This window comes from Orbicella franksi, chromosome 8 (assembly GCF_964199315.1).
Source record: "Orbicella franksi chromosome 8, jaOrbFran1.1, whole genome shotgun sequence".
Classification (NCBI taxonomy): domain Eukaryota; kingdom Metazoa; phylum Cnidaria; class Anthozoa; order Scleractinia; family Merulinidae; genus Orbicella; species Orbicella franksi.
In genome coordinates this window covers 2,013,775-2,029,471 of record NC_138152.1, presented here as the reverse complement: position 1 = coordinate 2,029,471, position 15,697 = coordinate 2,013,775, and the positions used below count along the sequence as shown (strand labels likewise).

The 15,697-nt window shown below is 38.9% G+C and overlaps 1 protein-coding gene across 1 annotated transcript; it reads left to right on the top strand.

Annotated features, from left to right (window-relative positions):
* The first annotated feature begins 3,898 nt into the window (after nucleotides 1–3,898).
* Nucleotides 3,899–7,915, top strand: LOC145496207 (uncharacterized). The gene is made up of 5 exons (XM_081475873.1): nucleotides 3,899–4,516; nucleotides 4,868–5,017; nucleotides 5,625–5,747; nucleotides 6,227–6,361; nucleotides 7,548–7,915. Exons 1-5 carry the CDS (start codon nucleotides 3,907–3,909, stop codon nucleotides 7,913–7,915), a joined length of 1,386 nt encoding a protein of 461 aa, XP_081331999.1. The 5' UTR covers nucleotides 3,899–3,906.
* The last annotated feature ends 7,782 nt before the right edge of the window (nucleotides 7,916–15,697 follow it).

Here is a 15,697-nt window from a genome sequence, read left to right as displayed (position 1 = left end):
CACGTTTTTGCAAGCATAAAATCGTCTACATTATGAAATAATTGAGAAAGGTAAAAAACTGTTAAAAAAGGGTCTGTTCCTTGAAGAACACTTAAAACAACGAAGCAAATAGAACAACAAATTAGGGAAGGATAAAATGTAAGCAGCAATATAGTTTGGGTCTTTCAGGTAAAAATTGAAAACTTTGCCGCTGGCTCAAACGCCTGTCTGATTATTCCTTCTTCTCTCGCATCAGCAAAATAAAATGAGGTTTGTGGCATACCGTTCTTAGCTCTTGACAAGTTGTTGACTTCTGAGAAAGTTTTAATTAAACTTAATTTTTTATTTGCGAGGAGTGTTGACTTTCGTTCTGTTCTTTCGGAGTGAGTTTGCGACTGAAGTAGTAATTAATTTTCCCTGCTGGCTCACCGGCCCTTTCCACACATTGCTGATATTGCATCCATGTCTAGTTTTTGGTATACTTCACTGTAGCTAATTAAGGATATTTTTTGTAGAAAAAGCATTTAAAACTTGCGATAAATTTGGAGACGAAAATGCGTTTTAAATTATTTAACATTTTAGAGACTGCGTCACGTTGCTGGAAAATTATATTGTTTTGGCTAACCTAGTTTGTCAGTTTATAATATTACAATTTTGTAAATGGCATCTAACAATGCTGTTTTGCTTTGGTTAAATTGACAGCTGATAGTTCAGAGCAGTAGTGAATAAACTGTAATAAACGGCAATAAAAAACCGTTAAGCTGTAAAACTTCAAGTCTTAATTTCTTTCAGAATTATCATTATAAGCAAAGGAAGTTTGAGACGAAAAAGAACTACATATCCTTAATTAATTGATCAACCAGCAAGTTTCTAAGACAAATATAATCAACATCTAAGCGTTTGCTTGTCTTTTTTTAGGAAATTAACATAGTTATCCATCAAACAGGTGAAAGTATTCAATAATAACCACACTCTCTATTGTCTCTTGGTCTTTATAGAACGGGAATCTATTCAGCCGCGGGACCGAAGCGCTTGCTTTCAAGGAAACCAGAACATGACAGGTAAACTGAGCCTAAATAACATATATTGTTGATACCAAAATTTCTGCCATTATAAATGGATCACGCACTTTTTTTGTTTTTGTTTTTTGGAAATATATATCTGCAAGAGCCTTGAGATGGTCGTGAATTATTTGTAGAGTTTACCAAAAGAGAAAGTCATAGTTTGCACAGAAAAGACAAGACCTTTTGGTAAGTCAACTTCACTTTTTTCATTTACTGTGTAACTGTACTGTAGTTTTACACGAAAAAGTCGTTCTTACTTTCGATTCAGAGTTAATATTTCTAGCGGTACTGTTTCCTTAATGTTGCCTAACTATTTCGACTGTACACTTCAAAATGATGGATTTTCCTATTTGCAGAAGGCATCGCGAAATATTGTTCAAACTGATTTCGATTTTAACGCTTAAGTTATTAAGAGCATTTTATAGCATGTTAGGTAATAAAGTATGATAAAATTCATCGAAGTAACTGTCTCAGGCTCCGTGCACAACACGCTAAAGGAATTTAAAAACGGAGGTTTCACTTTGAAAACCCATCAAATGTTCTTTGTCCACGCTACGTCAGAAATTCAAAAACGCAAAAATCGCCTGTCGTGTTGGATTTGTGTTTGAGGAAAACTTGGTCAGGGAAATCAAATGATTATCGTGTCGCCATCGTTTTCGAAAAGCTCCGTTTTCAAATTGTTTTCCGTCCACCTGAGTATTGTCAGGTTTGCAAGGTATACAGATCCTTTTTTTGTGTACTTATTATTTCTGATCCCGTGGATCGAGACCCTGGCAAACATGTTATCAGTGTTAGAGAAATGCCTACTGAAAGAAAACTAAACTGCATAATTTATAAAATGCTTTTTATTGGCAACAGAAAGCCCAAACCGCACAAACAATGTGACTCAATATTGGTACCAAACTATTTATTGCACATCAATTTATAGGAAAGATCATATATTTGATCTGCGGAGAAAGATATGAAGACATAGATGATCATCTCAGTTATATACCCAACTTAAGCAGTTGTGAAATTAGAGCCTGAAAAATAATTCAGGACTGAACGGGATTCGAACCCATGACCTCGGTGGTACCGGTGAAGCGCTCTACCAACTGAGTTATCAAGCCAACTGAGAGCTAGATTACGAGTAGTCCCTCTTTCGCTTGGTCAGTCGTGCATGACGCGAAAGAAAACCGCGAGAAAAAAATGGCCGCGCGAAATCCTGGGGGCGAGGACCGCCTAAGCCAGGGAGTTTAAATTATGCGTTACTCTCACAACGGAAAAATATGATTGGTTTATGTTAGAAGCGTTGACAACTTGTTGTCAACATTCGAGATACGTGTGACGTTTTGTAGGAATGTTTATCTCGCTTTCCGACAGTAGAAAGCTTTGGAACCAGAGCAAATCGACGCGTTGGAACCGCACTTCGCAAGCCGTGATGTTCTTGCCATTCTGTCAACAGGCTTTGGAGAAATTTTAATTTATCAAGTATTTTGTTTTTTGCCAAGCTTCCCCCCGCGAACCCGATTGCGAGCGTGTTAGTGATTTCGCCGCTCAACAGCATCAATGAGCTTAGCCGTGCTGCCGTCCATTTGAAAGATTGAACCGGACTTTCACTTGAAATTGAACATTCACCTGAAACTTTCCGCGACTGTCGGCAAACATTTCACCGCAGTTGGATGATCTCCTATGTGAAATACATAATGTAAATTCTCGGTTGAAACTGTGCGTTTGAAATTTTCGCAGTAACGTTTAGCTTTACACCTAGAGACGCAGCAAAAATCGTTTCAAGACGCCTCCTTCGCCGTCTTCCTTTTAAAACTTCTTTGGCAGTTTCGCTCAACGAACACTGGACGAAGATATACTTCTCTCGGCATATTTTTGCCTCGCTACTTGAAGAGTAGAGTAGAGCAATTTCATTCAGGATATCTCCGGGGGTTATTGACAACAGGCGATAATAAGAGGACGTCAAGATGAGAAATCCTACACCGAAAAATCGCTCGGCCGTGAAATGTCAAACTCCCTGGTTTAGGCGGTAGTCCCTCCTTTCGCGCGCTCCTCGCCCCCCAAGATTTCGTTCAGGCATTTTTTCGCGCGGTCATTTTTTTTCGCAGTTTTCTTTCCCGCCACGCAGGACGGACTAAGCGAAAGAGGGGCTACTCGTAGTCTGACTGAGAGCTGGTTACATTGTTAGTTCGTAATATACCCGTAGATGGTGAAGAATGCCACAGCTGTTTAAGTTGCGCATATAGCTGCGACACAGGGGACCCGAACACTATATCACCAGGAAAAATAAATGTGCTATTATTTACCTGTGTTCCTGTGTCTTTTTGAGTCTTTTAGAAGAGATTTGAATGAAGCGAAGGCGGTTTACATTTCTGAATATTATCTCGCCTGCCGCTTTGTAATTATGACGCTCCGGTTACATCTCAAGTTTATATACTTTCCGCAGTTCAAATATATGATCTTTCATCTAGTCATGCGCATTCTTGACCATCTACGGGTATATTACGAACTAACCATGTGACCAGCTCCCAGTTGGCTTGATAGCTCAAGGTATCACAGAGGTCATTGGTTCGAATCCCGTTCAGGCCTGATTTTTTTTCGGGCTTTAAAATCAATTTCACAGCTTCTTAAGATGTCTATATAACTGCGATGATCATCTATGTCTTTATAATTATCTTTCTCCGCAGTTCAAATATATGATCTTTTAGGCCTGCATTTGTTTGTTTGTTTGTTTTTTTTCAGGCTCTAATTTGACAGCTGCTTAAGTTGTGTATATAACTGCGATGGTCATCTATATCTTCAAAGTATTTATTGAACATTATCAAAGTAGAGTACAACTATTAGACTTGTTTTGATGTCGAGTTTGATAGTCATAATGACTATGAGCAGCGCTAATCACGTTTCCAGATCTCTGCGGGCGAAGCCGAAGACAAGCGGAGTACCCACAAGAGGTCTGGGAACGAGATTAGAACGGCGCCATAACTTCCACACTTGCGCACCCTTTAGCGGCTTTAGCTTTCCAGCTTACACAATGGCTGGTCTGCATCCAACAGCTAATCTGCTATGTAGGATGTTTCTTATGATAAATCAGGTAAAACTTAATGGTTTGTTTTCCCTGTCGTACATGTGTTGTACGGATTCAGAACCTGGCCAGTGGCTTTGTATATCTTTAAAAATGAACCTGGTCATCAAGCTTCTTATGATCCCCATGATGTGTCAGATGCTTTGTGAACTCAACGCTGAACAGTGTAGAAGCGAATATTCCATCCGCGGCGTGGTGCTAAAAGGACACACCTTCATGGAGACGACGACCACAAACTGGCTTAAGTGTGTAGACAAGTGTAACGATGACGTCAGATGTCAAAGCTTCAACTACGTCATCACCCGAGGCATATGTGAATTGAACGACCGCACCAAAGAGGCCAGACCTGGGGATTTTGTTGCGGACAGCGGACGGGTGTATCTCAAACGATTGAGTAAAAGAGGTAATTTCAGCGTCAAGCTCTATCTTTTGTTAGAAGAGCATAAACCCTTGACATAATGGAACAGTAACAATAGTTATACACCTTAAGCCTCATATTTATGTGAAAAATCCTTTGTTTGGAAACATACGTACGAGGTTAAGGATGTACAAGGTAGTGTTATTCAAATGTAGGCGCCATTTGTGCAAAGGATTTATTCATTTCTCATACTAACATGTCGAGGATTACTCAGCATTCCGATGACTGTCGACATAGCTCGCCGGTTGGTTTTTCAAGAAAACTGACTGAAAAACAATGTGATGTTTCGTTATGAGATCGGAGCGCTGAATCAATAACCTTTCTTTTTTCTTACAGTTGCACTTGGATCCATCGCGGAGTTGCCAGCTGAATCGTGCGCCGAAATCAAGGCGAGTGAAGGAGAAGATGCAGTCAGCGGTAATTACTGGTTCAGTTCAATTAAACCTGGCGAGGTAGTCTTGGCTCCATGTAACATGTCTACGGAAGGTAAATAGACGTTAATTCTACCTTTCAGCAAGTACCCCCTTACCGCTGTCAAACACCTGAACTTCCGAGTAGTTCCTATCATGAGCGGCTGTACATGGCACTAAGTACTTCATATTCATTTTTCTTATTGTATAGTATGTTATATAGTGCTTTGTATCACTTCTTTGAGCCATAAATTGCGATAAAAAAATATTGCGATAAGTGCAACATCGCGCGCTACATCAAACTGTTTCGTGCAATTTCATATTCCCTGGTCCACTATAGTTGCCTGCGAGTAAACCAAACCGTTCTAGTTCGTTTTAACGTTAAGTCGTTCTTCAAGCAAGAATTATTTTAAGAACCAGAGACAACGAGGCTTTAACTAAAGGTTCGGTCTTAACGTGCGATATCCATCTGAGTAATTTAACTTTCTTGTTCGGTGTGAAGTAGAATTCACGGGCAGGAATAACAATTACAATTCCATAGAAAGAAGCATTACCCAGGTGAAATCCTGCCTTCCTTTTGTTTTATTTTATTTTAAGAAGGATCAACAGCAGATTCTTGTGACTCGCCCAATGGTTCTGTCAGTGATCGATATTCCATGATATTCTTACAACCTTTTGTTTAGACGTGAACGAGTGCAATGCTTCTGTTCCTGTCTGTGACATCAATGCCGAGTGTATCAACATCATTGGTTCGTTTATTTGTGTCTGCAAAACTGGTTTCTCTGGGGATGGATTCAGGTGTTCTGGTAAAAACATTTTCCATTATTTTCTTGAATAACGTAGAATAATTAAGAATATAAATCTCAGTTATCGTTTCTTTTCTGGCTTACAACGATGTGCTTACCATATCAAACTAAGTACGACTTTTTTTGAGACTAACTAAATCCTTAAAATTTTGCACCCGGCCTCAATTTAAAACTGAGCTAAAAGACAACGCAGGTATAACCTTCTTTAACACTTATACACTGTGTACATTTTTTTAGATGGCTCTCTAGTAGTACTAACATTCAAAAAAGAGTACCTGTAATCAGGAGTTGACGTTGGTTTGAAATTTATGCAACTGTGTGTCGCTGAGGGATTTTGCCGATACAGCTCTACAAAAAAAATACAGGGGTGTGAAGACGAAACGAATGACTGCACCGGAACCTTAGCTTTTATACATGCATTCGGCTGAGTGGTTTATATATTTCAGATATTTTTCATTCACCGTCTTTACTTTTTGCAGATGTAGATGAGTGCGCCAGCGGTGCTAACAGCTGCACCAGCGGTAGAGCTGCATGTTCAAATACAGTTGGATCGTACAACTGTACCTGTAACCATGGTTACATAGGAGATGGCAAAACCAGTTGTTTGTCTCAAGGTAAGTAATAGGGAGCTTAAGGAAACCACGACGACGACGGCAACGAGAACGTCACCAAACAAAAGGCTTAATGAGCAAAACAATAGCTCTGCACGTGCATGCGTTATAAATCGTTGTTCATTTCCTTGCCGTCCTCTGCAAAACAACAACGTGAAATGACCAAGTTCTGCGTCGTCTACGGAACCTGGACGACCGTATTTCCATTTGGAATTGAACGCCGTCGTTGCATATTTAGCTTAAGGACGTTTTTAGAGCCATTGGCGTACCGAACAGATCTAGACAATCGCAAATTTCGCTGTTAAAATATAAATTCATTTTTTACTAGGCGTCGTCCTCGGCGTCGTCGTCGTCGTTGCTTAAGCTCCCTATTGGCACTTGTAGTGGACAGTACTGGTTAAGGAGGGCTCAGAGCCACCTTAAATTTTCGAACTTTCAATGTTTTCAGTGATTATCCAAGCAATGAAATTCTTCTTGGATTACTCGCTCTATGTGTTAAAGCTGGGGAATCTTGGATGAAAAGCAAGTCAAGTTCCAAAGTATACCTAATGGTTAGCTTTAACTGATCCTGGGGTTTTAACTTGATATCTCTGTAAGTGGTTCGAATACGAAGTTTTGGTTTTCAGTTTAAATCGCCTGGGCGTAGCCATGTTTAATTCATGGTAATTTATGACGTCACTGCGCCGTCAGAGATCTCAATATGGTTTCTACAGGAGATGATTTTTCGTTGGAACTGTACATACTCATCCGGAATATGAATGGCAAACGATTAGAAGCACTTTTATATCTCTAGATTCACGCAATACTGTATTTAGAAAACGTCCAACCACGAAATGAAGTCTTAATTCCCAATCAAGTAGTGCAAAACTAAAAATGGGGGCGCGGGAGAAATTTGAAAACCTAACATAGCAGAGGCGAAACGCCCAGCATTCAAAACAGGCAAAGAATTATCGACTTAAAATCGCTGAAACAGTTAAACACAAACACCAGCTTGTGATTCCGAGGAGCACTGTTGTTCAACCAAGATTCCCTTTAAATCTAAACTGCTGAGGTAGGCTTAGCGACGTGTAGTGTCCAAATGTCTTTAAGACATTTGGAGCTTAAAACATTTGGTCTTAAAAGACCTAACAATAACCCCTAAAATCCCAGAGTGCAACTATACATAACAACACAAATTTCTTTTTGCTAGAATGTCAGAACTATCAAAACTTGACAAATGGAGACAGGAAAAACACATCCGGTGCAGTACCGTTGACTTGTGATAGCACACTCGGGCCAGGTTGGTTTCGTTTCCAAGGAGCCGCCGGAACTAAAATGGCTACTACGTGCGTGCCCATTAACCACTGTGGGACCCATTCCACCGGCTGGTTAAACGGTGCTCATCCTACAGTTGCAGAGGGTCAAGTCACCAGACAGGCCTGTTTTCATTACTACTCAAACTGTTGTAACTGGTCCATCGATATCCAAGTGCAAAGTTGCGGCGATTTCTTCATTTATTTCATCAATGGAACACCCTCAGACCACCCTTGTCATCTGCGCTACTGTGGCGCTGATTGAAACAAGTATTAAATCCAGTGATGGTTGTAAGCAAAACTGCTCTACCATATTAAATAACAATTCAGTTTTACGAAATATATACTCCCTTAAGTGCCTCTTGAAAAATATATCCTTAATTTTCATGTTGGTAGCGTTTTCTGTCCTAGAGTCTTATAAATATTTGTAATTTTTTTTAAACTTTTTTATCAAGTAGTTATTTCCGCATAAAACCGCACGGTCGATCTAACAGTACAAAAAGAGACAAACAAAATAAAAAAGGTGGCGAGGAGGAACAAGAGATTCCATTAAACTTTCATGTGATCAGGAATCCTCGTGTTAAACGGTGCTCATCCGATAGTTGCAGAGGGTCAAGTCACCAGGCAGGTCTGCTCTAATGGGGCTTCAAACTGTTGTACTCGGTTTATCAACATCCAAGTACAAAGCTGTGGCGATTTCTTCATTTATTTCATCAGTGGAACACCTTCAGTACACCCTTGTAATCTGCGCTACTGTGGCTTTGACTAAAATAAGTTCTGGGTCGTGAAATTAAATCCAGTAATGGTTTCAAGCTTAAAGCTCCTCTGCCATTTTAAATGATAATTTTACGAAATATCAGTTCTGTGTGGGGCATCTCAAAGAGTTCAACTTTTTAATCCTTTAATTAAGCTTATTTGTGATAAATTTGTTACTCTTTAAACTGTCTATTTCTGCATAAAAAGGCGCTGTGCATCCATCAGTGCAACTAATAATACATAAATAAATAAATAAATAAATAAATAAATAAATAAAATAATGTCGAACAAGAGCAAGAGAATGCGATAAGCTATCCGCGAGTTCAATGCAACCTTAGATTAGATTTTAAATATAAGAAAATGGACACCAAATTGAAGAAACATCAAGACTACAACAACTACAAAAGAAGAGTAGTATTGGGTGCACCTATACAGACTAACCAATCACATTGGTCCATTTCAATCACGTGATTAAAATGCTGCTTTCTGATTGGTTGGTCCGTATAGACGCTCTTTAGTACTTCTAAGAAGGTATGGACAGACAAAAATAGAAGAAGATTAAAACGGATTTCTCTAAGGGTTTTGACAGAGTACTGTTACGCTAAACAGTTTTAGAAAGTTAAACTCGTTTGTTTGTCACCTTTAATTTTAACACCAGGGAAACAGATTTGATTGCATCGAAGCTATGGTTGTGTCATGTAGATCTATAGAAGAAGTCTTATGTGCAAACCTTGTTAACGTTTTTCACCGATACCTGTAGATCTATAGAAGAAGTTTCTTTGTTGACTAATAATGATAGACTTAACTCAACCGAGAAACATTTCCTTTAAGGGAGCTCAGTCACGGTATTTTGGCCACATACAAACTTATCTTCACATTGAAGGAAACCTGAAAATACTAGTTTACTTAGACAGAAAAGCACCAAAGAGATAATAATAAACCAAAAAGGAACAAGAATGGTTGATGGTGGAGACGTTTAACACGGATTTCAAACGACAGACCGCTGACAAATTTAGGCTTAACTTTCCAAGATGCGTAGACCGTGATGTAGCTCCTTTAACGAATTAATCCATTGAGTAAAGTATAAAATAGATTGTAAATATCTCGAACAGCTTCTTTAGCGGATTGTAAAAATTAAAATGGCTTCGAATCGTCTTGCACATTTTTCTCAAGCTTAGTAATAGTTTTATTTTGACACGCACAACGTGCTAACTACAATTCGATATCAATAGATGGGCGGTCACTGGACTTGTTTTAAGTCAGACCCTCTTAAAGCTAAAATTAAGGGTGTTCACAAGATTATGCTGTTGGTATGCAATGGTAACTTATGAGAGCTGAGTGAACACGTTTCAATGAATGTAGTAAAAAGTCGCCAGAACAGTTTTATGTGCAAAGCTTGTTAACGTTTTTCACCGATACCTGTAGTTGTCATCCATATAATAAACTGCATTGATAAAAACTGGATCATTGCATATTGCATTTTAGAGGTTTCCATTGGCTTAGCCATCATGGTGTTGGAGCCATTATGACATAGCACGCGCCCTAGTCCTACCTTATTCCTATTGAGCCATCATAAACGAAATCTCTATAGACCCACGGCCCTGCGTTTATAACATGACGTGTGCAGTTCAAATTTAGCTGTAAAATTTCCTTCGAGTTTAGTGCAAGTTCCTTTTTTTTTTTTCTTTAAGTTTCGGCGATGTGAAGATTATTCTGAACAATCCAGACCCCTACCTAGAGCCTTTGACTTTTGCCAAGCTAAGATATTCACCTAAACTTGAGTATTTTGATTTTGTTTGTCTACATTTTCATTGAGTATTTTTGACTTTGCTTGCCTACAATTTCATCATAATTAATTCGAAGAAGCGAATATTTCATTGACAAGTTTAGAAACCAGGTTAAGCGGTTTCGTTCAACTGTTGCTTAACTGGTCGTGGCATATTAGAATCCTAATGACCTTTGTTTTCCTTTACCTTGCATTGTGAGACCTTTGTAGTCAAGCTCAAAGAAAACATGTTTTAGCGCCCAAGTTGTTGTCGCCATGTTATAAGAGAATTGGTTCACGCTTTTAGCTGTGCGTATGTCGAGTTATGGATGCACGCGGGAAGTTTGTAGAGCACTGAAGGAGCTAGAGTTGCTCTGGGCTATCGCCTCGAGCAACTCTCACGCTTCTTTCGTGCTCTCCAATCTTCCCGCGTGCATCCATAACTCCACATACGCACGCTAAGCATGAACCAATTCTTTTATTATACAATGCTCTACAAATATACTATGCGTACGCTTAATTTTTGGGGGCGTTTTATTTTTATTTTATTTTTAATTCGGTTTTCTGTATATTTTTTTGTGTGAAGGCGCGGTTACCTTACGGTTAGCGTGCTCGACTCCAGATCGAGCAGTCCGGGTTCGAGTCCTGGCCGAGGACATTGTGTTGTGTTCTTGGGCAAGACTCTTAACTCTCACAGTGCCTCTCTCCACCCAGGTGTACAAATGAGTACCGGCGAACTTAACGCTGGGGGGTAACCCTACGATGGACTGTATCCCAGTCTAGGAAGGAGTAGAAATACTCCTAGTCGCTTCACGCTACAAAAACCGGGATAAGCTCCGGCCTGATGGGCCACTTGGCTCGTATGCAGATTCTACCTAGCTTTGTGTATTTTGGGGACGATTTTAAATAAAACAATTTTATTTCACTCGCGCTTGTTGAATATGAGATGATTATTTGCGAAAAATCATTATTTTGCGATCAATTTTAAATGAATGAATGAATGAACGAAATGAATGAATGAATGAATGAATGAATGAGTGAGTGAGTGAGTGAGTGAGTGAGTAAATGAATGAATGAATGAATGAATGAATGAATGAATGAATGAATGAATGAATGCAAGACTTTATTTTATTTAAGTGTGTTTAAGTATTTGAATATTAAAGCGGCTATGTGCTCTTCAGTCATAAACAAAATTGTTTTTCGTCTCATCGTGCAGAACTACCCCGCCAAGGCGTTTCATTTTCTGGTCGTAAATTGATCAGTGTTAGAATAATTCATAAGGATCACACAAACATAAATACAAAGCGAATATTGTAACTCGTAACTCGTAGCTCGTAACTTATTAACTAAATTATGTTAAGGTTTCCACAATTTATGCCCATCATCTTTGTTGTTTTTTAAGGCCGCATATGACCCTTTCAGTGAATGAATTTACTTTCAGTCTGAATTCTAGAGTGGAGGTTATCTTCTAAAGTACTAAATCTCTAACTGTTTTTTTAAGGGGTACTGTGGATTATGAAAATACTTTGTTGGCAAATTTATACAATACTTTCTTCTGTAACAAGACAAAAACCGGTTTTGCAACTTCACGACTCGCAGAAAATTTCTAGCTTCAAAGGAACTCATCTTTTTCACCGCTGATTACGCATAAGCTCCATAGCGACGCCTCATGCATGTGTCTCCCATCTCTTCAATTTATTTTCACCTGTTCTCCTCCACGTTGAAGGCTTCGAAATAAAAATGTAAATATCACATTTTGGAACATTCACGGTTTTTTGTAAGACTGTTTTCAACCTCTGCTTCAGTGATCCGTGGGCCACTACTGGAGTGTAACTAAGACAAGACTACGTCTCTCGAGTATCAACTCCCGATATTCTATATATACTCCGAAGAATTTCTGAGCACAAAATATAATAGCGGGTTTTCAGCTTCTAAAGACCACCGCTGGAAAATTTATCACAGCAACATTGACTATTCAAAAATGTGATCTGTTTTTCGTAATAATTCACTAGATTTCAGCGAGAGGGCTACAAAACTAAACACCATTCATAGTAATTGTGCTTGAAGATGGACAATTGTCTAAGCAGAGAAGGTTCATATTTCATAGTCACCTTGTAAAATAAACTATGTTTGTAAAAAGAAAAGGAAAAATAATAATAAAAAAGTAATAACTTCTGTTGTCGAAGATAACGCCAAACCAAATGATTTTTGGCTTTTTGCCGTATTTGCTTTGTCGCTAATGAATTAGTAATATATTATGCATTTCACATACAACCTGTAACAACGGGGCATCTTTTCCGTGTAGGCTTCATTGTAACCTGGTTTCAATTCAATTAAAAATTCAGCTTAATTCAGAGAGTGCAAACAAGTTTCAATGAGAAAACAGCACGTCTTAATTAGTTTCGCTTGGTATTGTAGATGAGTGTTTACTCTTAGAGGAATCTCCACAAACACCTCACGTACGCTGACATGCGCAGTTTAATTCAAGAAAAATTCATATCATGAGACGTTTAAACAATGCAGAGCTATAGGTAGGTCAGATGAATTTTATGATCAAAATGAAATTTAAGTTACAATTTTACAGAGTCTTCTATTTTTTCGTGCTATTTATTCTCCATAGTCGTGTCGAAAGTAACTTTTAAAGTGGAAAAATAATATCACTTATTTTGGTATGGTTCAAATTCATTTCATTTTCTTAAGCAACGAACACAAAGCAAGTAACTGTGTAAAATACGCCAAGCGCGATTTCTCTCTTTAGTACTCAAGCTGGCACGTTTAAGCTCACTAATACTTCAAAACTGTACACACGGTAGAACGATGAAGACAACTGAATTTCGAATTTACTCATATTATGTTATTTTATTATATTTACCTTGGCGGAGGGGGGAGGGGGGAGAGGGGAGGGGGGGGGGAGATGGAACAGAATCAGTGGCCCTCTAAAAACTTTGCGAGTCAAGCAACAGAAACAAGCATCTACATTTGCTTGTTTCTTTTAGTCATTAATCTTTAATTCGAAAACGGATTGTACAAGAACATCGCAACGCCAAAAAATGTTTGTAACTCAACACTGTTTATTAGAGTGAGGAAACCAGTTGTAACCAGAGGAATAAAACCGTTAAAAGAACAGAACAATCTGGACAGCGTTGAGCCCTTTGTTCTGAATGGTTAGCATTCAGTGGTCCAGCAACAAACAAACCATAAACCTTAAAAATAACAATTAATAGGGCTTCTTCATCTGAGCCCGATCAATCGGGCTGGCTCGGTTTGTGAGATCTCGCCTCGCCACTCTTTCCTTCATAAAAATTTCGATGTGTTCGTACGAGAAGCCGGGCTGGCCCGGTTACTGAGATCTCGGTAACCGGGATGAAAGTTTTCCCATATGAACACTCCAGCACGGGTGACCGGGACAAAAGTTTTTGACAAAATAGCTTCGCTTTCGCAACATAGCGGCCAAAATGGCATTGTATGTATTTCCACTCACTTCAAAAAGTATGCGAATTAATGTTATTAGTAAAGTTACAAGAGTCCACAAAGCTACGACAGTCGCGAACGATACAAGTTTATGTTCCACCATTTTGGTTTTGTTTCTTGAATTTCATCCCGGTTGACTGGACTGAAATTTCCCATATAAACAGACCACAAAATTCGTTCCCGTAACCAAGCCAGGGTTACCGGGCTCATATGAAGAGGTCCTTAATTGAGAATAAAAAGAATGATTTCTTATAGACATACCTCTGGAACTTTCCCTACAGGTTCTGTTTCAATGGCCTCCTGACTATTCTGATCATGGGTCAAGAGTTCTGTGGTGCTTTCTCAGTATTCCTTATTCTCTGCCAGACAGTATCTGTAACAGCCGCTCAGACATGTTCAGGGGCAGTTTTATCTGTCTCAGGCATGATGCTAAAGGGACACACCTTCAACAAGACCAAAGTCAGAAATTGGCCTCAATGTATAAAGGCGTGTAATGATGAGGTCAGGTGTCAAAGCTTAAATTATGCCATCGACGAAGGCGTTTGTGAGTTAAACAAGCGCACCAAGGAAGCTAAACCTGACGATTTTGTCCCGGCTAGACACCGATCTTACATGACACGGTCTAGTCAAAGAGGTATTGTTATGCCATATGTCAGTCTTAGTTTTATGTGATCTAGAAGTAAGTATACAAGCACTAGCGTGACATAAATTCTTAACTTTGGTCAAGATAGCTATGTCACAGTTTGCGCATCTTGAAAAGTTTAGCCCAAATTTTTCAATCTCGTCGTTTGTAATCCGTATTAATCTTCTCCATCCTTAACCATCTTTATTCCTTTATGGTTTATTAGTATGCCTTTGATGTTTTTCTATCTTAGTAAACTATTATTTTCAGGATTCCTTCAATTTAAAGGTAATATTGCATGTTACTAAAGTAGCTCAAAATACCGTGACTGAGTTCAAACGGACTGGCACATTACTGTGTAATTGAAGCTGGAAGGGACGCTAGAGGCTGGAATCCATGCCCTTCTTCCTTGGGGGGGGGGGGGGGGGGGTAGAAGAAGAGTTAGTTCACCTCTATCCTCGTTGTAATTTGTGGTCTTTTCATGTAACTTGTCGCCTTCGATTTTTTTTTAAAACAAAAACACAACTATTGTGTGTTCTTAAAAATTTAAAACGATAATTGTTAAAGGATAGCCGATGTAAAATTGTGTGGAAGTTACTTTTAGAAATTTTACGCTGTTTTCAATTGACGTTAAAACGCAATTCCATTCCTGACCATTCCATGTTCATTCTAGCTCCCCTCGGCTCTATATCCGAGTTACCAGCTGAGTCGTGTGATGAGATCAAGGCAAGTGAAGGAGATGATGCGGTCAGCGGTAATCATTGGTTTATGTCAATGATTCCAGGCGAGGTTTTTCAAGCTCCATGCAACTTGCCTGAAGGTACTGATGCTCTGTTTGCCTATCAGTAATAAGAACAAGCTAAATCTCACGGAATAAATATTACAAAATTATTCAGGGATGTATAGTAATACCACAGGCTTCATGCTAATCATGTGAGGCCGTTTTTGGTCGATTACAACAAAAAGAGACTCAAAGTTAAACGCGATTTTCTATTCAATTCTTTCGTTCTTGTTAAGAAACAAACAAAATTTAAAAAACGCAAAAATAAAAAGAGACAACAAATTAACAACGGCAAATCAAAAGAAACACAGTAAAACTAAGAGGATGTTTGGTTGACATACACCTCGGATTGGCACGAAAGTTCTGAAAGCTTTGTTAATACTTGTTGATTTGATTGATTGACTGATTCAGTCAGTTATGACATAGATCTAAAATTACCTCAAAAACCAAACGCGACTTTTGCCCATCAAGACATAAGACCTAATGCTATGGGTCTAAGGTAAACTCTTGCGTTTTAAATGCCTGCAAGGTTAGCATCACTCAGTTACTTCAACATTCCAATTTTCTCTCTTAAGAATGCTTAAACTACCAAAATCTGACCAGTGGAGACAGGGCAGTCACATCTAACAATGGTTTGGCATGTGACAACTCA

Excerpts from the sequence above, each read along its gene's own strand:
- LOC145496207 (XM_081475873.1), top strand. The coding sequence starts at position 3,907 with ATGACTATGAGCAGCGCTAATCACGTTTCCAGATCTCTGCGGGCGAAG. Across the intron at positions 5,018-5,624 it reads ATGTAACATGTCTACGGAAG|ACGTGAACGAGTGCAATGCT; the intron begins GTAAATAGACGT and ends CCTTTTGTTTAG. Across the intron at positions 6,362-7,547 it reads AACCAGTTGTTTGTCTCAAG|AATGTCAGAACTATCAAAAC; the intron begins GTAAGTAATAGG and ends TCTTTTTGCTAG.